The sequence below is a fragment of the Nestor notabilis genome, unplaced genomic scaffold, assembly GCF_000696875.1.
Source record: "Nestor notabilis isolate BGI_N333 unplaced genomic scaffold, ASM69687v1 scaffold17155, whole genome shotgun sequence".
NCBI classification, from domain to species: domain Eukaryota; kingdom Metazoa; phylum Chordata; class Aves; order Psittaciformes; family Psittacidae; genus Nestor; species Nestor notabilis.
In genome coordinates, this window is record NW_009928202.1 from 52,109 (window position 1) to 78,177 (window position 26,069).

At 45.0% G+C, this 26,069-nt stretch overlaps 1 protein-coding gene across 1 annotated transcript in view; it reads left to right on the top strand.

Moving 5' to 3' along the window:
• PAK7 (p21 protein (Cdc42/Rac)-activated kinase 7) overlaps nucleotides 1–26,069 on the top strand; it is a 42,433-nt gene that overhangs the window by 5,973 nt on the left and 10,391 nt on the right. Inside the window, exons 3-4 of the mRNA XM_010014410.1 lie at nucleotides 18,980–19,777; nucleotides 25,477–25,968. Of these exons, the coding sequence (XP_010012712.1) occupies nucleotides 18,980–19,777; nucleotides 25,477–25,968 (1,290 nt within the window). The remainder of the gene's footprint in view (nucleotides 1–18,979; nucleotides 19,778–25,476; nucleotides 25,969–26,069) is intronic.

Sequence of the window (26,069 nt, forward strand, 5' to 3'; positions counted from 1 at the left end):
CTATTGAAATGGGCCTCCATGATAGTGTGAGAAAAGACAGGTTAATTTTAATAGCAACTAAGAGGCATTGACTGTCACCTGAGAATTTGCTTTGAACTCTATTGCAGGGCATCATTTTCCTGTATATTCGTTAAGAATCCACATGCCTTGTTTTGATACAACTTATGGAGAGAAATTGAGTTGCAGCCGCTTTAAAACTCAGAATATCTCATGTTGTTGAACTAGTTCAGCACAATCATTTAATTGAGATGGAATTCTTTATGTGTGTTTACAACTTTCCTCTTTTCCACCCAGCAGTTGATAGTTTAATTAACCCACTTGTGAATGCACTGAGGTGTAGGAGAAGAAGATTTGTAATCACATCCTGAGTCACAGTATTAAGTCAGGCCGAGGCATTTGGCCAGAGTTAGTTCGTGCTGTGGTTTCAGGTCAGGCAGCAGCTGTGTAACTCCCCTGTTCTGCACTCCTAAATTATTCTCTATTCAATTACTTCAGTATTGACTACCTGTATGGTGTGAGGCAGAAGTGTTCCTGCTAATAGATGCTCCTCTGTGACTGCAGAGTAGCACAGATCATAGAGGTGGACTTTGAGAGCATGAATTCTTGCTTTTGAGACAGAACTGGTGTTTACTTGCTTTGGGCTTCACCCAAAGCTGAAGCAGGGGAAGTGAAGGACTCTCCTCTATAGGTTTTGCAGTTTTCCTGGTTAGTGGTGTTTGCCTGTTTCTCAGTCTGCAAAGCAGATTGGATCTGATGGTACATAGTGTATCCCTTTGGGTAAAACCAGTAAATGATAAATATTCTCTCTGTATTCGAAGGCAGCAGCAGTTGTGATGAAGAGGCAGTGCCCTGGCCTCCCAGATATCCTGGGGGAAGTCATTGCCCTGCCTCTGCATTAGCTGGGATGAAAGGCTTGTAGTGCTTTTGCATGTGGTAGGTGGGGTTTGTCATGGTAATATCAGCATTTGAATCCAAGCTTGAGCTGACTGGACAAATTCATTCATTTCAAGTACGAGCAGAGACAATAATGGGATTCCCCTGCACAGTGTGGGTGACCCAGATACCAGCAGGCTCTTGTGGCTTTCAGATGCTAACCTGAGCTGGTAAAACACAGCAGAAAATTTCATGAGAAATGGAAAGCAGCAGTGATCTTCATAGGTTTGGGCTACGGAGGCAGGGAGGCTTGAAAAAAGGCTGATTCTTCACTGAAATAACTGCAGGAAAAATGTGAACTGTGTCTTCCTATATTAAAACAGGCTTCATGAAGCCTGAGATCCTGGTAGCAGGCCTCTCAGCCCTCTTGCTTTCAGTACACTGTAGTTGTCCTGTGTACCTGGAGCTCATGGTTCGCATGGTTGCCCTCAGCACACACTATGCTTGGCCTATCACCATAACGCTATTCAGGAGCTTCAGTTTGTTGCCACCCTTTGAGTTTTGGAAAGCTTCAGAATCAGTAACTAAGCAAATGGCTTGTCCTTAGGCAGCAAAACTTCATTGTTTCTCCATTGTGCTCAAAATATTAGGAAAACAAACACCAGAACCCTTACTTTGGGGATTTTTGCCATGAGAGTTTAGCATTGGCTTTGTTAAGATGCTTAAATGTCTGCTGCTGCCAGTGGGAGCAGGACTGCACTGGAGACGTGTTGAAATCCCTTCTCATGTTCCCAGTGCAGTGAACAGCTGAGTGTCCTCACTCCTGTCAAGTTACTGGAGGAAAAAATGCCATTTTCTTCTGAAAACACACCAGGCTGGGGTTATTCTTCGGATGGAGGACACTGAGCGTCTGCACAGAGCCGTGTACAGTTGTGCCGAGTGGCCAAAGACCTCAAAGAGAGGAGATGAAGATCCCTTGTCCAGGCTTGAGCAGTCAGAGATGTCCAGCTCTCATTAGATAACCCCCAGCCCTCTCCTCCCATGTGGAATTACACAGGGGAGATGCCTGACCAGGAAAAGGAGGGTTTAGAGATCAAGAGCTGCTCAAAGGCTTTGCCTGCTGCTTGGCATAGATGGACAAAGTGATGGTTGTCCTGACCTCTCTTCCTCACCTTCCCAGGTATTTACTTCTCCTTCTTGATAGCTTCTTCTTTTTACTTGTTTCCGTGGTACCTCTGTAGATGGGACTGTCTGAAGTTGTTGCTTGAAAGGAGGTTGGCTCCCATCCCAACCCATCCCGTCCCACAGCTGGGACAGGACCTGGAAGACTGCTGACATCTCGTGGGCTTTCCTTGTAAATTCATGCTTAAGAACTCACGTTTCCTAATTACACACTTTTTTGCAGTTGCACATTGGGCCTGGTTCACACTCAGCAGGGAGAAGGTGGAGGGGGTGTCTCTGAAAAGGGCGAGAGCCAACACATTGCAGCATAGGGAATCCTGGGTAGAAGGAGGATGTTTTGCCAGCAGTCGTGGTTGAGCAGCAGCACAGCAGCCTCGAGGGACTGTGGGATCTCAGCTTTTCATGGAATCACAGAATCAACTCAGTTGGAAAAGACCTTCAAGATCATCAAGTCCAACCATTCCCCAGCACTGCCAAGGCCACCACTAACCCACGTCACTGAGGGCCTCATCTACATGGGTTTTGAACAGTTGCAGGGACGGTGACTCCAGCACTGCCCTGGGCAGCCTGTTCCAATGCTTGAGCACCCTCTGGGGAAGACATTTTTACTAATATCCAGTCTAAACCTCTCCTGGCGCAGCTTGAGGCCATTTCCTCTTGTCCTATCACTTGTTACTTGGGAGAAGAGACCAGCCCCCTCCTCTCTTCATCCTTCTGTCAGGTAATTGTAGAAAGGGGGCAAAAACTTGATGGGCAGTGCTCTTAGCAGCCTGACTGGACTTTGACTAGCCCTGCTCTGAGCAGGAGGTTGGACTGGATGACCTGCAGAGGTCCCTTCCAGCCTAAGGTCTTCTGTGACTTTCTTCTCTGCAAGTGGTTATGGTCAGATTTGCAGTTATTTGCAGTTCTTTACTGTGAGGGTGCTGAGGCACTGGAACAGGTTGCCCAAAGAAGTGGTAAATGCTCCATCCCTGGCAGTGTTCAAGGCCAGGTTGGACAGGGCCTTGGGCAGCATGGTCTGTATGAGGCGTCCCTGCCTATGGCAGGGAGTTGGAATTAGATGATCTTTAAGGTCCTTTCCAACCCAAACCATTCTGTGATTCTATCCTGTAAGGCAGCCCCACTTTCAGTTAATGTCGATCACTAAACAGGAGTGTGTTTGATGCTGCATGGTGCCAGAAGAAACTACTGGAACTTAATTTAAGTAGAAGGATTTTTTCCAAAGGAATAATGCTTCACTCTTGAGGGCTGTTTGATTCACCAGGTTTTTATGTGGCAATACGACTTCAGTTAATATCCATACTCCCCTGCGGAGATACAATACAAATATGCCACCTAGTGTCCATGGATGTGTCTTACTGTGATTCACTGTGTGAGGAGAGCCAAGGTGCCAATTTTGTATGATCTTGCAGGAAATCTGTCACTGTGTACAGATAAAAAAAGCAGCCATAATATGAATAAATGCAAGTACACAGCTCAGAAGTTTTTTATCACTTATATCACTAGGTTAATATGTTCTCATATGTGCTAGATTGTACAGAGGGAACTTCTGGTGTTACTTCTGATTGAGTTCGGAAAATTACAGGTTTTTAAGTATGCCCTTTGGAAGAATATTGGTGTTTCCAGTGAAATTGAGTTCAACAAGAGAGGAAAATGCCTGAATAAAAGAATAAGAAGAAATTTTTCAGATGAGTAGTTAATTTTACAGGAAGTGCAGTTTCACCGTAAGGAGTGTCAGTTAGAAGAAGATACATTCTGGAGATCAGAAATTGTTTGTTTCAGGTTTTTCTATCAAAATACTGCCCCAGGAAGCAGGTCTTCTATAGCAACTTGTCTTTTGGTACCATCATGGCAGGAGCTACCGATGGACCCTGGGATAGAGAACAAAAGCTAAGGGACAGGAGTGCTATTCTCCACTAATCTGAGTTTCTCTTTTCCTTGCACCCTCCTCGGGCCTTCTCCTTACCCATGTCACTTACATTCAGTGACATAAATACATCTTCTCATCTCTGTCAAAAGAACATCAACTGGTGTGTGGAGTTTTAACTGCAGTGTCACACTGCCAGCCCAGAGTCATCATAAAATGAAGCCAAGCCTGGCAGTGTTTAAGAGGCATTTGGACCATGCCCTTCATAAAGTGCTTTAACTTGGGCAGCCCCGGATTGCTCAGGCAGTTGGACTAAATGATTGTTGTAGGTCCCTTGCAACTGAAATACTCTATTCTGTTCTAGCCTAAGGAAACACCTCCTCTAAGTGCTTTTAACTGGTGCATTCTCAGTTCCTCTTTACAGTTTTGAGTTCCAGGCTTTCTGAACAGCAAAGTTCCTGATCAGCTTTCTAGCAGCAGCTCTTTTGTATTCCTACCATTGCGTTTCGCAGCATTGAAGCACTTGATCCAGCCTGACCTGAAATTGTTTTTCTAGAGCCTCATTTGGAGAAGAAAAACGAGCATCTTATCATTTCAGCTTGACTCAAAACACAAAATAATCCTCCATTCTTCATGAACCAGAAAATCAACTATACACATAATTTTTCTGACCAAGATACTTGGTTGGAGGGTCTGTCTGCAACCGAACTGTAGACACAACATCAGGGTTTTCAAGCAGGACGTGGCCATCCTAGAGAAACACCTAGCACACAAAATAAATATTGTAAGTGTTTTCACATTCCATTCTATTTCTGTCCTTTAAATGTGCTCAGATAACCCACAGGTAATGCCTGCAGAAATGTGGTTTCTAGAGGTGGTCCCTCTAACTAGCTAAGATAATGGTGGGTAGGGAACAATGCTGTGGTCCATGTTGGACCATATAGTCAAGTTCAGCACTGCACTAAGGCTTTAAATGCATCATTTTGTCCCACTGCCTTGGAGAGGTGATAATCAGTTATCTGCTGATCATGTACCTCTTTTAAAAGGTCCTTGACATCATCAGAGGAGCTTGTGCTACTGATACCCTCCTTCTGCAGACACTTGGAGGTAGGCTTGCACCTAGACCTGCACAGACCACCTGAGTTCCTTGAGCTCTTCCCTGGAGCAGTGTCAGAGTTTTGCTGTCTGCAGTGTGCAGATCTAAGGGTGTTGTTCAGAATTCCTTCATTATCTGAATAAGCTTTGTTCATGCAACAGTTGGCATTGATTTGAATTGGTCTGCTCATGAGATAGGATCCTGTTACTTTGCTTGGGCCTGCAGCAAGAGCAGACAATAATATAGATCACAGACTTCAGTGGTAAAAGTAGTTTTCTCCAATATGATTAGTAAAAGAATGTTTTTAAACACTGTTTGCATCAGCACGTTGGGATTTTAGGTAGTATTTGTGTTGGAGGAATCTTGCAAGAGCAAGAATGAATGGAAGCTTCTATGGGTGTGCAGACCTTTTCAGTATACTGAGTAAAGATTACAGGTAAATTTAGAGTTCACAATCTACATCTGCTGAGGTGGACAAGCCTGCTTTAGAGCTCAAAACCCACGTTAACCTATAGGTCTACACATAAAAAGGGCAAACTTAGTATCAGCATTTCAGAAATTGAATCTGGTCTCCTGGGAATACCAGTCTGGGAATACTCTCCAGGTAGCACTCTATAACCTGAAATGAGCCAGGAATTAGATCCTGAGCAAGGACACTCGTAATCAGGTTCTTTTTTTAACGTGGAAGTTAGTCTCTGAAGACAAATCTATAGCAGAGTGTTCCAGTAACAACTCTCGCTGGCTTGCCTGCCCAGAGAAATGAGCCATGCTCCCAGCTTCCTGCCTGGAGGTGGAGGGCTCTGGCTCCATCACTGCTAACACGGCGGTTGTTTCCTTTTCATTTGTTTAGCCAAGCTTTTTGCCTCCCAAACTTTCCCCACACTGACCCAAAAGATCTCTGGGCCTAGAAGCAGGGCTTGGACCCATGAAGGGCCGTGCAGGTGGAGGTGATGCTTCGGGGTGGCTGCTGCAGTGGTAGGATTCTTCTGGTGTCTGTACCGTGGCAGTGATCCCCTGAGCAGAGCATGGAAAATAAATGGTTAAATAAATAAGTAAGGTGATGCTGCTGGAGTAAAACACCCATGGAGCATAGGAGGTTTCTTGCTCTGTGGATTAGCCAAACCTCCACTAGCACTGCTGAAGTCCCTCAGGTGCACTGTTGCAGTGATGTTAGAAATCTCTGCTCGCTCACTGTGTCGGTGGGTAACACTAGGTGGCAGCAAGAAGTCTCTGGAAGTTCATGTCCCTGCGTGTCAAAAGCACACCCAGCCAGCAGGAGCAATGAGAAACCTGCGTGGGCATCCCAATGGCATTTGTTCAAGGCAGAGGTTTTAGCCCACTTCAGGACAGGTCCGTGGAGGGGTTTTCCATACAAAATTGGTCACTCAGCATTTGCACTCTACATCAGCACAAGGGCAGTGTTTGCTACTTACATTTCCATTTAACATGTAATAGCAATAATCATTCAGTAACCACACATTCTGCATGATATATTTGTCTACTGTTGAACTTGCTGTGGTCCATTGTAATTCAAAACAGAAATTTTGGATTTGGACTATAACCATTCTGATTATAGTCCCGTTTGTAACCAAACAGCCAGATTTATTCAATCCCAGCAGAGTTTAGCTCAGAAGATCAGTAGGATCAGGGGGAAATAATGTTACCGAGCAGCTCACTTACCTGTGGAGCCAAAGCTCCAGGAGTAAATGTGTTTCTTCTGTCTCCTGCTCTGACATGATTAGATCTGGGGTTTGGTGGCTCTCTAGGATTTGAAAGTGCTTTGCTGCTCGCTCTTTCTTGTCTTCCCCTTCACACAGGATCCAATTACACCAAACAAGTGCTGTGTATTACGGGGAACAACGTTGCCTTGCCTGCAGAGACTTTTAAATCCTTTTCTGTTGTCTGTGGCATAAACTGTGTGGGCCAGAAAAAAAAGGTAGAGGTCTTTTGAGAGAGAAAAGTGAACAGAAGTATTTAGGATGATCATTTCTGCTTTTTAATTGCCAGGATCAGATCCAACAAGCTTTAGTTAGCTATCAGTTAAAAGAACAGCAAGGGATTGTGTGTTTTACTGAATTGTACATTTCTGTAGTCTGAACAAAACAGTAATTGCTACCTCTGTCCTAGTTTGCATTTAATAATTCCCATCAAGCACAGCACAAGTGAAGATCCTCACTGCTAAGACTTATGCTTCCATATGAAGTAGTATTTTCCAAGAGCATTGGGATATATAGGCATAGAAAACCAGTTTAAACACACCGGCTTTTATGAAGCACCCTGGGAATACACTCTGGAGCAGGAAATTGGGTCTGACTCCCATTGATGGGTCAGGGGGAGCAGCCCCATTTCTCTGTTATCAGCAGTGGCTCCTTCTTCCCGACTTCCCGTGCTGTCTGGGGGGCTGGAGGAAGGGGAGGGAGCAGGACTTTGTCAGGCAGATTAATATATTAAGCATGTCAGGCCCAATCTGCCGCTGGGGACGGTGCACTTGGCGGCGGCACAGCCCAGCAAATCGAATCAAATCGAGATTACCCTCAGATGTTTCTCATAAATGAGCCATTGTGGTGCTGTGCTGAGCATCGTCCCTGTGAGCTCTGCTGCGGAGAGAGCATCCTCTGAAGTCTTCTGCCTCAGTTTGTCCCCATCAAGAAGGTGTTTGATTTGCACTTCTTGTTTACGAGAGTGAGTAATTAAACCATCAGCTCAGGAAGTGGCTCATGTCTTTCCTCTCTCACCTCCCTTGTAAATTCCACCTAATGCTTAGATTTCTACACAGGAATACTCTTTGCTTTATGGCCATGTTTGCAGGTGAAAATGGCTCAGTGGGAGTTAGTAATACTTACTTAGGGCATTCCTATTTAATAGCTGTCCTTGAAAAGAAAAACTAACATACTTTCTTGGAAGAAAGAATACTGCAATTCACTATGCATATGAAATTATTTAGTGTTTTTATTTTGCTGATAAAGAGAGTGAGCTTTCAGGAGAAGATGAAGGAGCCCATAATGCTCAAAGACATCAGTCAGGCTGAAAAGCACACCTTATATGTATGTGTGGCCAGGAACGCACAATTTTAGTGATGAAGTACCTTGAAACTTCTTCACTGTTTTTAAGGCCGTGGGACTGAGGCATATTTTAGCAGGACACTGGCTGCAGGGTGATCTCCTGCACCTTGATGGTTCCTATTCTGCTGCACGGCCAGCACATCATCCCACCCTTCCTGCGTGTGCTAATCCCAAACACAGGGCTGTGATTGCAGTGACTGTCTGACCTGAGCCGTACTTGGCTGGGCTCATGGGAGATGAGCCCCATCGATCTGCGAAGCGCAGCACTTGGGACTGAGGCACTCATCAGCATCTTCTTCCGCTCGCTGCCTCCGCCTGATGATTTATGAAGTGGGAAGGTAATTCACAGCCCTGCACCACGGCTGGCAGAGCACAAGGAGTTCCTGGAGCTGGCCTCTGTACACTGAAACAGGAATGTTGACTTTGTCTTCAAGCATCTGCCCTATATACAGCCTCTTTCACTGTGGTAAATCGCTACAAAAGGTAATACAATTTAAATGGTTCCTTCTAAATGATCACATTGTCAAAACCCTCATTTTAATTAAAAGCAGGGAGATGACTGTGACCACAGCAGAGTGACCCAAGAGCCTCTGCCCTCCTAAGCGAGTGCCCCACGGCCAGAGTTGTCAGATGAAGGCAGTTACTTCCCTAGCATAAGATTTTGTCACACTGGAATTTACGTAAGTATTTCAGAAAGCTCAGTCAAACCTCAGCCAGAAATCTTTCACTGGGAGAAGAGCACTGGGATCATTAATTGGGTTAATGTTCCATCAACCTTGCATTTGTTAATGGGTATGTTGGGGGCACAAGGGGAACCTCATCCGGGGAAACGTCATCTGAGCTACAAAGATGATTTATGCTCTGGTGCGACTTTAGGGATTACAGACTGTCCCTCTCTGCAGGCTCTTTGAATTGGTGGTGTTGGTTGAGAGCTGACTGCATTATCTATAGTGACAGTCAGTACCCCTGCACCATGGTGGTCATTACAATAAATGGTAGTGAGCTTGGTGGTGAGCGTGGTGTGCAAGACTGAAATGATGGGGCACTGTCTTTTATACCACCCTCCCTACTGTAGGGCTCCTCTCCCCATGAAAATCCCACACTAATGCCTTGCTGGCCCCTAGAATAAAATCTGCAAGTAGAAAGACTTCTTCTTAATGCATATCAGCCTTGTAAGACTTAAATGATGTTGTGTCCCACCAGTTCCCAGTGCTAATTGTGTGTAGATATATAATACTGACTCTGCCATAGAAGCAGTGCCAATGGGCTCTTCAGTGTTAGCACCATGTGGGAGACCCACATGGTGAAGTGTAGAGGTAGGTTATCAAAGCTGAAGTTTTTTGGGGAAGAGGTGGTTGAGTGTTTGTTTAATCCTTGCAATTTCTTGTGCTTTTGTAGAGAAAAAGTGGGTTTTGTTTTCCTCACACCTCCCCCACATAAAAACCTGGGAAAAGAGCAGTCTAGGCTGCAAATATTAGATGAAGGACAACTGGCTGATACAGAACACTCTACAACCACGTGGGTTTGCCCCAAGCCCCTGTAGGGTCCTCTGTTATCTCACTGCCCTGCAGTTCCTCCGCTTATGTGAGTGCTTGCACCAAGTTGAAGGCTATGGGCAGCAGTGTCAGTTCACACCTGGTTTAAGGTACATTTTTGCAATGTATTTTGCTTAAAAAGGGGTGATGCCAGAACTGAAGGAGGCACAAGGATTGCCACTGCCCCTTGCTTCATCTCCTGTTCCCTGCATCTACATCGTGGCTGAGGATGGAGAGCTGTATGTAGTGCTTAAGGTGCCATTCCCACATCTTGCCCCTAGTGCAGTAATCCAGACGCAAACCACGCTGAGGTACCAGTTAGAGACACTGGAGCTTCATTGCTTTATATTAACTGCCCTTAATTCTGTCATTTTTATTTGGACAATAAGCCTGTCCAAGTGACACACAGCCCTGCCTGCAGCAAACTTTGGTCCTGAGTCACGAGTCCATGTCAGGAGTTTCCAGTCTGCTTCTGTCTTGACGTTACAGATGTCATGAGAATAAGATACCTGGTCCTGCTGGCGTTCATCAACAGGGCTGGCCACAGGCTTTCCAAGTCAGTGATCTTTTTCTGCCAGAAAATGTTAATTTGACATTGATGGACAGATTTTATCCAGAATGTAGCCAAAAAAATACTGTCTTTGGTGTGGCTTGATAACAGCTTTTTGGCTTAGCAGGTCTACTTTGTGCATTGTTATGCTGAAACAATTGCCGTCAGCCTTAAGAAAATACAGCATTATTCCGACTGCAGTTAAAATTCCTGCAGTTAATGTTTTTGAGGAATTCCACCTTGTGGGACACTTTGCTTTTTCATTCCATCTTGGGAGAAAAGAGAATTTGAAGTGTCCTCAGTCCTATGAAATAGAAAATCCATGGGTTTGAGATTTCTCCATTCTTCTACCTGTGAAGTGCTTGTATAACTCATCAGTAGGAAGTACGCTAACTTTCTTGCTCAAACTGAAACTTCTGTGTCACATTTCACTCTCATTGTTGTGTGTCTGAGAGATCTGTGTACACATATTACATACAAAACTGCACATACCTCCTATTTTAAGCAAACCCAGAATGATTATTTTTGACATTTAATATTCTCTAATAGCATTTCAAATGACATATAACAACCGTGTTTGTGTATTTAAAAAAGACAAGAAGGAGAAGTTACAAGAATATAGGTATTTCAGTGGAATTTTTAAATTAAATGTTTTGTTAAAGTTGCTATATTTTAAAATGACAAAAGAATTGCTGGTGAATGTGATTATAATGAAATGTTGCTCTTGTTGGTATGGCAACTAACTTCTGAAACTGCTGCGAGGGTGACAAATTACACAGTGCTGTTTAAGTTAGCCTTTTTTGTAGTTTTCCATTATTTGACTTTTGAAGACTTTTAAACAGCTGGCACTAGTGTTCAGCATATTACATCTCTCCCAGACCTTTAGTTGTGCCTGTATTTTGAGCCGTTGAGTAATATATGTTTTTCATTTCTACATCATCAATATAAATCATCATCATCATGATAGAATGGGCCCAGAGAAGCTGTGGCTGCCCCATCCCTGGCAGGGTTCAGGGGCAGGTTGGATGGGGCTTGGGGCAACCTGCTCTCGTGGAAGGGGTTGGAACTGGATGATCTTAAGGTCCAATCCAAACCATTCTGTGATTCTATGATCATCATTTACAGCTTTCATCAGTTAACATGAGGCCATGCCAACGTTCTCCCAGTTTCTCTCCCGTCCTGTGCTGTTGCCACTACTGGGTTAATGAATGTGACAGTGTTGGACGTACATTAGATGAGGACTGCAGGTTACCAAGCTCAGCTGTCTGCTCTGCAGTGACTTTGCTATGCAGCAGTGTGTTCAGAAATGTGGCTGCAGCATAGACAGGCATATTTCAGAGGTCTCAGTGTAGCTTGTTGGCAGCAGCAGGAACCTTACGACAACGGCTCATCTGACCTGCTTGGTCCAGCCCCTATGGACAAGCCCCATGAAAACAGTCAGCCCAGCTGCAGTGTTTTGTCAGGTAACACTTGCAGAAGCAAGAGGGAGATACTTTTCTACAGGTGGATTAATAGGAAGGAGTCTCTGGGACCCATCCTTTCTCCAGAGGAGAAGTGGTGAGAATGATTTACTTTTTCACTCTATTGAATTCAGTACAGAGACAAGGGCACAGTCCTGAAATAACACAGCCATTGAATAGCCCGGCATTATACTCCCCAGGCTTAGCATCTCTAGTCTGATACTAAGGAAAGCAGAATGATGGGGGACTTCATACAGAAAAGGTAAAACAGCCTCTCTGAGGGAGGTATTTCTGAACTGATGCTGCCTGCAGTTTCCCCTTGGAAAGCACAGTGTTACCTGTGGTGAGGTGTTAGTACAAACATCAGTTGCCTCTTCTGTCATAACACAAAGAAGAAACTGTGTGCTCTGCTGCTGTTGGCATCTGTCAGGAGGTGAAAAACTTGTCAAATGGTAGTGGTGGCCAGAGCAAAACCTGCTTTTTCATATCCAGTGATGTTTGAGTCAGCTCTGGTGATGAGCACATCCCAGACATGGCACATCCTGCAGCACCCCTGGGCTCATGTCTGGGAGCTTCTGCCCTACCAGGTAGCAAAACCACAGAGGTGGACTTGGCTGGATTTTACTTCAGAGGCTTTCATTTATATTTAATTTCTCCTGTGCATGGAAAAGGTTCTGTCTAAGAGCCATCCCAAAGAGCTCTTTTCTGTTTGGGATAGCTCTTAGATTTCTGCATCTCCTAGAGAGGGATTAGAGAAATTCATGAGACAGGATCATGGCTCACGTGCTCAGACAGTTCAAGGCAAGGAGCAAGTGACACTGTTTCATGTTCCTGGTTTTGCTGGGTGACTCTGCGGTTTAAAGTACATGTTTGGTCCAGACCTCCTCACTCAGCTGAGGTGTCTAACACTGGTGGAGTTTGCAGAAATCCCTCCCCAAGGGGGGGACTGTGGGATATCAGAAATGATTATTTCCTTTTTATTATTATCATTTCTATGGGAGACTGAGAATATATTGGGAAGGAATTCATAACAGGAGTTACATAAACTCTGAGGTTTCCAGGTGTAAACCAAGCTCTAAATTACAGGCTTCAGGAAGAAATGTTCTGACATACTTTCGTGTCTGTTGTATATTCCTTGTGACTAACTCTGAGTAATAGCCATTTGGTAGACAGATCAGAACTGGAGCAGATCCCGTAGGATTCTCCTGGAGGGTGCAGAGTGATAAATGACATCTCTTCCCATCCAGCACCGTTTCTCACCACGTGTCTGATGAGTTCCTGTTGCAGAAGGCATGTTTCCAGGGTATTGCTGGATGGCCCAAACACCCTGAGCTTCCTTCTTAATGTTTGATATTATTTACAGGATTATTATTATTATTATCTTTACAGTCTGAGAAAGTTGGGGCTGTTCAGCCTGGAGAAGAGAAGCTGCGTGGAGACCTCAGAGCAGCTTCCAGTGTCTGAAGGGGACTACAAGGATGCTGGAGAGGGACTCTTCATCAGGGACTGCAGCAATAGGACAAGGGGTGATGGGTTCACACTTAAACAGGGGAAGTTCAGGTTAGCTATAAGGAAGAAGTTCTTCTCTGTGAGGGTGCTGAGGCGCTGGAACAGTCTGCCCAAAAAAGTGGTGAATGCCCCATCATCCCTGGCAGTGTTCAAGGCCAGATAGGACAGAGCCTTGGGTGACATGGTCTAGTGTGAGGTGTCCCTGCCCATGGCAGGGGGGTTGGAACTAGATGATCTTAAGGTCCTTCCCAACCCAAACCGTTCTATGATTCTAAATCCTTAATTCTGTCTCCAAGCCCCTTTTGTCCAAAGAAATTGACAGGACTTGTGCATTTTCTGTTAAACACAGTCTTTTATCTAATGTCCAAGGTTGATGCACAAGCTCATCTGCAGATGGCAATGCAGCGCTGGTTGAGTGCATCTGCCATGAGCATGGGAAGTACAACCTGCCATGATGCCATCATCAGGTGGGGGAAAGGGGATGGAGGTACAGAAATGTTTGTTAGTCCTTTCTTGTGAAGCTTCCCCATTCAGGTGCAATTAAGCATTCACTGGAGCACAGTAGGATCACAAGGATGGCTCTGAATATTCAATGGAGAAAAACCTCAAATGACACAGTGGGCTCAATTACTTGGAAACAGCCATCCTGCATCCCAGCTGAGCTCCCCACTTGCTGGGCCTTCCGCTGCCAGTGCTTTTTCTCCTTCATCAGTGTAAAGTCATCCATTCAAGACCATGAGCAGGTCTTTATCTCTCATCTCCCATCTTTCCTTTTCAGCCTGGTCTTTGTGTCAGCCCTCAAGATGGCAGCTCAAGCTTCCGATTTAGCCTGAGGTGAGGAGCCCACCCCATGCAGGCCATGGGCTGCTGGAAAGAGCAGGGTTTTGCTGCACATGTGCAGCCATCTCTGAGAGTTTTGAGTGTCTCCAGCTCCTTTGAGGTCCTCTAAGGATTGTGCTTGGTCTGAGATCTCACAGCCTCTTGTCTGGTGAGAACAGATCAAATGCAGACCCCTGACACCTCTTACACCCTTGACAGTAGCTATAAGACTGTGTTATTTAAAGGGGAAGCCAGAGTTTTCCTTCTGACATGATGACAAGGGTCAGTTTTTCTCCCAAGGTAGTTCTGTCCACATTTGCTTATGCTGAGGAGTAAAATGAGGTGTCATAAACACAGCTTCAAATACTTTGAATGTCTTGCAACATAATACCAACACATCCATCACTTATTAGATTGCTTTCACCAGCTGTGCTTTATCCACCTTTTCTTGAGAAAAAATTGATTTTCACATATGCACAGGCTGTGTTTTTAGTTTATATATAGTGCAAATGAGGGGAGAGGTGAGATAGAAGCAAAACCAGTTTAGAATGGCTGTTTATAAGGGTGATATTTCCTTTAAAACCCTTTTTTTTCACCCTGCGCATCACAGAGATTTTAAATCCTCATTGACTTCTGAAAGCACAGCTCAGAGAGGACAAAGGATGATATATTCTTAACGAGTGTGTGAAGTATGGTAGTTTTGAAGACAATAAATGCAAGGTCATATTAGGGCAAAACAGTTAATTACCCAGTTCATTATTGTCAAGGTTAATACAGCATTTCAGCGCAGAAGCTGTTTTTCATCTCCTTTTGGAAACAAGGCAAGACAGCATTTCTTGCAGACAGATCCATTATAGCTTATCACCAGAGGACAGACCGCTGCAGAAACACCATGAAGGATGTCTACTGTCACTGGGCTCCAGAGGAAACACCAAACGTGTCCAGAGAGCAATGGAAATGAGAGCTACAGCTTCAGACTACTGTGTTTTAATGCACAGAGATTGCGCCCCGTTGATTTTAACATATGATGGTAACGACAGCATAAAATTCCCCAGCACTCCTTCATCTGTTATAACTTTTATCCCTCCTAAACTGCACAGTGCACTGAGAAATGTCCTTTAATAAATGTGGGGTATTGACTGTGGCAAATCCCATCTCTCCGTGGTGAACCCAGTGAAAGCTGCACCTTGGTGGAGTCGTAGGACTTGATCTCTGTTGATCACGTGTTGGGTGCAGGTTTCTGTTACATGGTCTCAATAGACAGAAACAAAGCTTAACCCGTCAGCCTTTGTGAATAATGCATTTTTTGTGAATAATAGCTGTCTATTTCTCCTGAGCAACTATGAAAATTCCTTAAGTTTAAACATTTGGAGACCAGTAAGTCATTTAAAAAATTAGGAAAAAAGTCTGTATAGATTCAGAATACATATAAAAATAGAATTCCCTCCTTCTATCAAAACATGATATTCTTTTCAGTTTATAAAACCTTTAAAATTGCAAAACTTAGTCTAGTTCCTATGAAACAAACTACCAGGGCAACTGTTTATATCACTTTCGATGTAGCCTATTTCTGTTGCATTTTCTTTTAAGGTTTTTGTTTTGCTTCTTAACTTACAGCTGCAGTTTCTCATCATCTGTGATTCCTGATGTTGTATGTCAGTCCCTGGAGGTTTTCCCTCTGCTCACTGATGCAGCACACAGCCTGGTGGTGCAGTAACCAGTCCGCATTCCCTAACCGAGACCCCAACAGCAGCAGTTTGTTCTTTCCACCTTTGAACCTTCTGGCCCTGGTGCTAACATTAGTCTTTCAGGTTTGGGAATTTGGGCCATGATTATGGCAGTTCTCAATCTCTGGCTTCTTTCTGCAAATACTGTGCTTTCCAGGAAAGCTGCAGGTGCAGGCGAGCCCCCAAAACACACTTTCTCTGTAGTGAATGACTTCAGGACAGGTTAACGTGGTACAAAATATGTTTCATTCTTTATAACATCTTCTCTGATTTTATTACTTAATTTTTGATGCTCTGTGGGCAGCTTTACAGAGCAATTACTATTACAGAATAATACTTGCTTTGGGATATTAATTTGGGTTTTAAGCCTAGTAAATTTTTCTGCCCATAAGGAAAGCACCCGCTGTATTTCAGGTTTGTGTATAAACATCATAAGTTCTATTCAGGTAGAAAAATACTTGACAATATAGTGTATTTCACAGGGTCTTGGTGAAACGCTTCCCAAATCATCTGCTCTATGGACAATAGTGTTCTTTTAATAGGAATAACACTAGATTCTTCCTTGGGAAAAAGCAAGCTCATATAGACTGTCTGATTCAGCCAGCGGGCATCTCAACAGGTGTATGTCCTTTCATATAAGGGAAGTGCTTAAAAACAAGCCAAAGTAAATACAAATACTGGTTTTGTTGTTAATAATGAACTATTATCATAACTGGTAGTATTGATAATTGTTAGTAATAAACCACTGACTGTGCTGTAGGACGCATGCCTCTGGAATAGGTAAGTTTTATCCTCCATTTACACTGGCCCTTTTAATTTACTTGTAGAGGGGAGCCTGAAGCAAATGGGAATTACAGCCTTGCAAGTCAGCGGTTGCCAGGGATTGTCCTCAAAGTGTTGGAGAAAAGAAAAGGGTTTTAGTTCTTAATCCCCTTAACTTCATCAGTGGGGATGAGACAGCACTGAGGTCCCAGCACTAACCAAGGCTGCATCATCAGACTAGGGCTTTGGTGGCAAATGTTTTTTTTGGAACATCAGTGTTTCTTGCAAGAACATTTTACTGAAATCATCCTAATCCCAAGCATGCACCTGACTGCAGAAAATCCCTAAACTGCAGGGGTTTGTCATCTGTGAATTCCCTAACACATAAACCCTCAACTGCATTCTTCTAATATCTAAAAATCCTCCTTCCAGAGAGCATCTTTCCTGTATCCAAAGAGGCTGCTCTGCTCCCATGGGCTCCCTCTGGCTCCAAGGTCCTTTTATGCAGGCAGAGCACAGGTTGGTGCAGGAAACGTCTCCTTTGTGAAGGCCAGTCCCACAGAGAGTATTAAATTGGTGTTTTATTCCTTGGCATGCATTTGCTCAGGGGAAACGGGGTGGCAGTTGGGTATTTCAATCTTGTTTTCAATTATAAGCATTTCATTGTCAAATGTTGCTGGTTTATTATGTGATAATTAAATATGAATGATCGTGCAGTCATGCTGCCAAGGAGGCTGTAGCGGAATGAAACCAATTCCTCTTGTCTTGCTGAAAGGCTTCGGAGGCAAAAGGAGTGATATATTTGCTGTCCCTTATTTTTGCTGTCCAATTGTTTCAGTATCACTAGCTTCAAAATAGCAAACTAGGCAAGCAATTATGAACATAAATCAGAGCAGGGATCAGTGTGAGGGCAGGACTGCTTTGCTTGTAGCCTTTTTTTTCTCAGCTGCCCTTTGCTAAATAACAGGGAAGTAAATTAATGTTGATTTTGTGAAAAAGTGGTTTTCTTAGTGATGAGATACATATTTTGACAACGTTTGAGCCCTTCCATGCTTTCAAGCAAGGGTTGAGCAGCAGAGGAGGGCAGAGCAACTCCTTCGTTGGTGTTGCAATCAAGGGCCAGTGGCCAAACTGGACACCACAGGCAGCATCCAGTATGCCATGGCTGGTGTGTGATAGGCCACAGTCAGCATCTGATAGAAGACCATGGTTGGCATCTAATATGCCACAGCTGGCAAGCAACGTAGGGAGGCTACAGCTTGCAGAGGCAACATGGTCTAGTGCGAGGCATCCCTGCCCATGGCAGAGGGTTGGAACTGGATGATCTTAGGTCCTTTCCAACCCAAAGTAGTCTGTAATTCTATGAGATCCCCTTGGGTTGACCACCGTCACTTTGTTTAAAAACTCATCAAGTTAAAATACAGCTGTAGATATTTAGCTGAAGTGAATCAGCACAGTAAATGTGTTTTCAGTAGAGCTGCACTGATTTACGACCCTGGCCCTCAATCTGTACATCTTATTCTTGTGGGGTGTTTATAAATGTGAAGCAGTGCTCAGTGGGAGTCAGCTGCTGAAAAATGGATGCAACCACGTGTTACAGACTTCAGATGGTACTAGCTAAAAACAGTCAATCTTTCTTGAAGGAGAGCTGTAACCAAGCACTGCTTGCCTTCCATCCTACCAGGAGCACCAGTGTATCGGACAGAAAGGAGTCGAGGTAGGCAGGGGCCTGTGGGCAATCAGTGGGAACAACTTCCTATCTGTAGTGCTCATCATCCATGGCTGGGGGATGCATAGAGGACTTTTGCAATATTAGGACACAAACAGGGCCACCAGCACTGCCACGACATGGCATCTGTGATGCAGGTGTCCCAAAGCCATGGTTGTGCACAGAGGTTTGCTGAATGCTGTATATTGTAAGAAGGAGATGTAAAGTATTTTCCCCTCTTTCCCAAGTGTCTCATGCTATGTTAACTAAAAGACAATCTCCAGTGGAAATTCTGCTATCCAGAAACATACTGTTCTGTAAAAAACAACCAAACCCAGTGCCTACTAACCTGCATGCTACTTCCCATTCCAACAGCTCGTTATGATGACGTGTAGAAGTGACCACTGAATGGTTTTCTTTTAGTTTATCCATACCCTGACAGATTCAGCCCACCAGTTTGGCTTCTTGTAGACAACTGAGTAATAACAAATAACAAGAAGTAATGTTTTCAGACGTCTCTGCTGTTGGCTGCTGAACACCCACCTCTTAAACTGGGCTTTTTTTAGAGTGTCTTGGGGTTGCATGCCAAATCTCAGCTTATGATGTACACTGAATTTAAACCCTCTCTGTTTATTCCTTTCTGCATATCCTGTTGTAACTATTTACTAAGATTTTTTTTTCTAGCAGTGGATTGTTCTGAGGTATGTGACTGAAGAACATAACACGTCACTATGGGTATTTTGGGAGGAATCACAGACTTTCTTTTCGGTGATTGCCTTGGTCAGAAATGGAAAATCAGTGTTTAATCAAAGCAATTTTTTATTCCCAGACTATTGTTCGAGGGAATAAGCCTCGAAAGGATACGTCAATCAATGGCCTGCTGGAAGAGTTTGACAATATCTCAGTGACCCGATCCAATTCCCTGCGGAAGGAAAGTCCTCCCACCCACCACCAAGGAAACGCAAACCATGTGCCAAGGCACCAGGAGGAAAATGGTTATATCACGTATTCCCAGTACTCCAGTGAGTCAGACACTACAACAGACTATGTCGTGGAGAGGTATCGGGACAAGACTGTTTACGGGGAAGAGCTAGACAGGTACTACAAAGGGAGCTATGCCGCCAAGCAGAACGGGCACATGATGAAGGTGACTTCCCGGGATGTCTATTACTCTGAAGTGACACCCCTGCAGTCAGACCTGTCCAGGTTCCTCCCAGACTACCATGCACACCTGGAGACAAAGCCCAAACCGCTGGAATATGGTGGCCTAAAGCTGGAGTATCAGCGGATCCCCAGTGGATCCTCCCTGGACTATAGAGATCCCTTTCCTTACACCCCATCCCGAGCGTCGGTGCAGAGCGAGTGCCCCAAGGAGAGGCTGGAGTACAGCGATAGCGACTGGGGACATGGCCTGGGCAAGGATGATTACGACAAGAGGCCAAAGTCATCCTACGTGGACCCAGCGAGCCCTCAGCCAACGATGAGGCAGAGGTCCAGGTCAGGTTCCGGTCTACAGGAGCCAGCCATGCCCTATGGAGCAAGCGCCTTTAAAGCACACCAGCAAGGACATTCCTACAGCTCCTACACCTACCCCCGCTTGTCCGAAACTGCAGCAGGCATCCCCAAGGTAACGTGACATCCCCAGCTTCTGGGTGTTCTACTTGGGATTCCAAATAACTCCAAATTCTGTGGCAGTTGTTGTAGCATTGGGAGTCCGTAAGCCTGTGCAGATCTCACTGGGATCTGAGAAGCTGGTCTGGTTTGTGTATCAGATACTTTTGTATTTCAGTTGTTATTGTGCAAAACCTCTGTGTTTTAATATTTATACTGTCTTTATGCTATATTTATATTACAAGGTTTAGTAAGTCTTTGCTGCTAATGAGAGTACAGGTTTACCCCTCTCTGCTTTGTTTTTAAGCAGTGAAATTAAATCAAAGGAGCTTCTCTCACCCAAGACATTTTAGATGTAGTTTAAAAAAAAAGGGTTAAGGTGCAAAAAAGCATTTCAACCATGATAGCTACACGCAGCTCCTCTGCACAACTCTGGCCTGCTCTGCCTTTTCTAAGTCACATAATACCCACACAAGCTGTCCTGCCCTACTCGCAACAGTTTGCTGTGACTATTTGTTCAGAGTATAACGCTTTTCTTCAAAGTCTAGTCACATAGCTACAAAGATGACCTCCTTAAACATCTAATACTCTGCAAGAGATGTTTTTCTTCAGTGTAGATTGCATTGAACATCTCCGAGTTCCCCTAGCAACGGGCACCGAGATGATAGCTCATTTTTCCAGGGCTGAAACTGTTGGGTTGCTGTGACTTACAAATAGGCTAAAGTAGGTAGTTTGTTAGGCGTGAGATCTACTCTGCTGTTTGATGATGAGCTGAATAGTACATTTTCTTACTGGCTCTGTGCAGTGGCAATGTGGTTTTGTCCAGCTGCAGACCCAGGAGAAGTCAGAGGTCTCTGCCAATCTACAATAGCCCTATGCCTTGCTCAGGCTTTGGCTGCTTCAGTGATCGTGGTGTGCAGTTATCATCAGTGCCCCGTGGTAAAGGGAGAGCGATGCATTTTTATTGCACGTTGCATTAAAGCACAGAGCTGGGCTTTGGAGGTCAAGGATAAATCATGGGGGGAGTAGGAAAGCTACCAGGTCTCTGCATGCCTTTTCTGAGCTCAGGGAGTGGTGGGAAGGATGCATGTGCAAAGTTAACTGTGCACCGAAGAGTGGCATTAAATGTGGATTCTGGAAGTTGTGAGAAAAGCCTGGGGTAGGCTATCTGCCATTTCCTTCATTGAAAGCAATCATTTTGTCAGAGTTTAGAAAGGAGGACAAATCTAGTAATTCACGGACTCTCTTGTGCCTGCTCCCGCCAGTTTTACAGCATTCAGCAGGGCAGAAGACGGAGGTGTATTTTACAGGACTCAAAGCACTCCAGACACTTAGAAAAATATCCCATTAAAATGCACTAACAACTTCCATAAAAAACAAGAAGATGCCTCTGTGCAAGATTCACTGTGAGCTGTTCCTCTCCCGAGAGCATCGAAAACACTCCTACAGCCTTGGTGTATTGAAACTTGATGATTCACTGTTAAATGCAGCAGTTTCAATTCCCAAACCTGTCCACAGCTCCTGGAAGTGAATAGCAGTTTCTTGTCTTGGATGATTGCTGAAGAATCTTCTTTACAAGGAGGCATTAGTAAGATAATGGTTCATCAAATGGGCTTACTAAATGAGAATCAGGTCTCAGATCAGATATTTTACAAGTGAGATTGGCTTTAGAGTATAATTAAAAGAGGAGAAAAGTAAGCAGTGAAAAAGTCTGCAGGCACAAATGTGTGGCTTCAAAATGCGTTTAACAAAGATGTTCAGTTTGGCTTGAGGCTGTGAAGAGCAGACTTAGTTCAGTGATATTTGCAGGTGGGAGATGTCAGATAAATATCTGGCCTGTTTCATCGTCAGTGATTTCAGAGGCATCACATCAGAAGACTTCCACTGTGCTGGGCTTGGCCACTGCTGTGCAAGTGGGACCATGGAGGCGTAGGAAGCCGGAGCCTCAAATTTGGTTACCTTGAATCCCACTCCATGTTACCCACCTGCTCTCCTATTCCTACAGGCTAACTCCAGTAATGCTTGCACGGGGTCACGGCATCTGCTCTGTTACCCTCATAGCACAGAGGGAACTCGGTATCATCACACCATATCAAACTCGTCCCACCAGATCTGCTTATTTTTGGACACCCTGTACTGCATGTTTCTTGTTACCCTCCTCTTCATCACAGGCAGCCCTCTTAACTTTTTGCACTGGATCCTGTTATTTCAAAGCTCCTTTCCCTGTCGTTTTTCAGTAACAGCATTCAGTGACACTGTCCTGTTCCTCCTCCAAGGGGCTGTGATTTCTGCTTTCCCCTTCACTACCTCGTGCTGCTGTAACGTAGCAGGTACTCTGCATGTTTTGCAGACACTTTGAGCCAGGAGGACAGTTCCAGCCTGGTGAAGGCAGAGCCAAGCCCTTGCTATAAGAAACCCTCTCCAGTTTTCCGTTTTCTCACTCACATGCCAATAGATTTCCATGAATGCGTGGAATAGGGAGTCTTGGACTTTTCCACCAGTGAAACGCTGGAGAGTAGCCATTCTGTGTGCAGTCTCTGTGTGATTTACAGACCATCCCTTCCATACCTTTTAATTGGGCAAACTGAAACCTCATCAAACAGAAATCCATTTTATGTTTACTGGAAGGTGAGCCCATGTCACCAAGGGGCTCACGCTCAGCTAGGGAGGTATGGGCTGTGACTGCTGTTTCTGCCACAGTCCCACTGCAGAGTGCATGGGGACACCCGCGCAGCTGAAAGTCTGCCTTGAGGAGAAGGTACCCCTTGAGAACAAGCAGTTGTGTTTCCTACACATGCAGAACAAAACAGGCATCGCTGTCATCAGAGTGGAAACCAAAATAAGTTTAAACATGGTGTTACATCCACCTTTTAACAACAAAAAGACATGGCTGCCGATGCAGCAGCCAGCAGCAGCCAGCAGCAGCCAGCAGCAGCAGGGTATTGCCTTGCACCCGTGGCGCCGTGATGGATGTTGTGTCAGAGCTTCATCTGCTCCTTTGACCTCATCTTGAATAAGCACAGGGCTGGTTTCTTCTCCTTTGTAGTACTTAAAGAATTTCCCTTCAATAGGTAACTGCATTTGGTAGCAGAAATAGAATTAACAGTGGGATAAAGTGTGTTCGATTTTGCCATGATGTGAAGCACTGCGCCAGGACACAGCCTCAGAGGAGAGGTTCAGATGATTTACTTATTACAGCTCCTGGTTTTTTGTAAGATTTCAGGGGGTTCAGGACGTGAGTGGGCTTACATTGCACTGCAAAGCTAAGCTCACCAATTCTTAGCAAGCACCCCAAACCCCTGAATTTTCACTTTAAAATTTCACTGCAGAATTCACTTTTGCCAATGTGTTAGGCTTAGGATATGCCCAGAAATATCAAGCATGGGTGAAACCTCAAATAATTCATTGGTGTGGATTAATCCAGCTTGAATTTCTACACAAGGCTTTCCCCATCTCAGTAGTTAAAAGAAAATGGTGTGTTTACAGCCAAAGCAATAATTTATGTGTCTCTACATACACAGATGTATAGGACAGGGCTAGATTGAGTTCCCCTCCCTCCACCAAACCATCTGAGCACTTCTCCGTGTTAATTAGCTTGGCAGATGTAATGTCCATCACAAAATTCATGACGTCTCTGACCCTCTTCTATTTTATGGCTACCCCTGCCTGCCTAAGTGGAATTATGGCTGTAATCATGGATGTTTTGCTTGAACAAAGCCAGCATCCTAGGAGGTGGCTGTACAGCACTGGTACGTGCTCGCTGGATGCTCCATATGGCTGGTGGCTGTCAGCGTGCGAGCCTCAGACGGAAGCAGACTCCAGCTTCACGTTTCTAAGGGAAATCTCTGAGCAGCCCCTCTGGAGAGGCATTCCCTCTTCCCTGCTAAACCTCACGTGGAATGAAGAGACAGGCATGCCCGGCTCATGCATGAGGTAGGAATAATACTGTGCTCGGAGGCGACTCCAGCTCGAAACTCCTCCTCGCTGTGCAGCAGCCTACGGTGATAAATTGATGCTGCGGCAGATTTTTGTTCTTTTTTTTTTCTGCAGTCTTAGCACAAAATGGTCAAATGATGTTCCACCGCAGAATTCAATTTCACAGTTCAGTTGGGTCCTTGATTACACTGCCAAATTCAGATTAATGTGCGTTTAACTAACATGGATCAGGGACTCCTGGCCGGAGGCCAGCAGCAATAGCAGCAACCGTGAGCGGTGTAGAGTTTGCTGCTCTGTCCACCCCTGTGCTCCGCCACCAAAATTGATTGATTAAATGAACTCATTGCCATAATTATTTGTAATTGTGCTACATCATGAGCCTGTGTCAAAGCACCCCCCTGCCCTGAGATGCTCCACACGTCAGCAGGAGTCACATGTGTTGTACTGTAAATGGGAAGACGCTCTTTTCCAGGGGGAAAATATGTATTTTGGTTTTGGATGGAGTTTTTGGTCTTACATCCTTTTTTAATCTCTTGGGTTTTTTAATTTGGAGAGAAGCAAACTATTACGTGTGTGAATGTGAAGTATTCATTTTCTTTCAGTGTAAAAAGGCAGAGAAAAGCTTGGAAAATAAAAAGGAAGAAAGGAACCTGCGAATGAGCAAGACCTCCCATCGGGATAATTTGCTCTGCAATTGTCTCTGATTTCGGCTGAAAATTAGTGGGTTTCTGACACTGCAGTTAAGTCGTGTGTCACTGTGGAAAGTGTTTTAAGAAATGGTAAATTGAATTAGGCTCTTCATCATTCTCATGTATGCAGTCACTCAAGCAGCAGCCAGTAGCAGGGCATGGCAGGGGGGGATGGGGGGGTTCAGGGTACCAACACCTCTGAAAAGGAGAGTTTGCGTCATCCCTGAATTGCTGGAGAAAAGCATAAGGAAAGAATCAGGACTGAGGGTCAAAATGCAGGAATTTGTATTTGAAAGGAAGGGCACAAATTGATCTCCTTGTCCCTTTAATGCTTGATTCTGTTTGTTGCCATTTGGAGAATGTGTGGAAGGTACGTGTTCTTACAAGACTGCCCCATGTCATACAGCTTCTGAGGATAACAAGAGGATAGATTTAGATTAAATATTAGGAAGTTCTTCCCTGTGAGGGTGCTGAGGTGCTGGCACAGGGTGCCCAGAGAAGCTGGGGCTGCCCCATCCCTGGCAGTGTTCAAGGCCAGGTTGGACACAGGGGCTTGGAGCAACCTGCTCTAGTGGAAGCTGCCCCTGCCTGTGGCAGAGGGTTGGAACTGGGTGATCTTTAAGGTCCCTTCCAACCCAAACCAGTCAAGGGTTCTGTGAAACTGGAATTTGCCAAAGGGCTGCTGGTTATGAGAGGAATGAATTCTTGGGTGAAATGGCCCAGGGAGCCTGCAGGGCACTGCAGATATGAAGCAAATACATTTCTTGGAGCGTACACTTCCATTAAACAAAGATTTTTGTGTCTACAAACAGGTATCTGGACAGAAGAGTGGACCTGAGATGCACCAAAGATTTTGAGGTTTTTCCCTGGCCTCATTTTAGTGCTGATGAGAACACAGCAGCCCAATGGTCTAAAAATCTTTTTTCAGATACAGGGCAGCAGTGTCATGTTGAGAACAGGTACATGCAGGAGCACATGGTGCCAGCACCACTGAGGACCTCCGGGGGTGCCAAAACCAAGCTGAGTGGATGGACAACAAGCAGGTAGATGTCTGTTCACCCATGTTCACTTGTCTGCTTTTACATTGCAGGTGGATTATGATCGAGCGCAGCTTGTCGTTAGCCCAACGCTCTCTGGATCAGACACCTACCCCAGGGGCCCAGTAAAGCTACCTCAAAGTCAGAGCAAAGTCAGCTATTCAAGCAGCAGCTACCAGTACCCTCTGGTCTACCACAAAGCATCCCACTATCACCAGCCACCTCTCCAGCCCGGCTCTCCCTATATTTCCACCGCCTCCTACCCCAGCTCGCCAAGTATCACATCAAGTGCTTATCCTCCACCCAGCTGGGGATCCTCCTCAGACCAGCAGCCCTCCAGGGTGTCCCATGAACAGTTCAGAGCTGCCCTGCAGCTTGTGGTCAGCCCCGGTGACCCCCGGGAGTACTTGGACAACTTCATCAAGATCGGGGAGGGCTCCACGGGCATCGTCTGCATCGCCACTGAGAAGCACACAGGGAAGCAGGTCGCTGTGAAGAAGATGGATCTCAGGAAACAGCAGAGAAGGGAGCTGCTCTTCAATGAGGTACGTTGTTCTGCATGCTGAGATGGGTTTTGTAGGTTCAACAGGAGATGTGGGCCAAACAGCAACCTCAAGAGTCGAGTCAGTACCTTTCTAACAGAGGT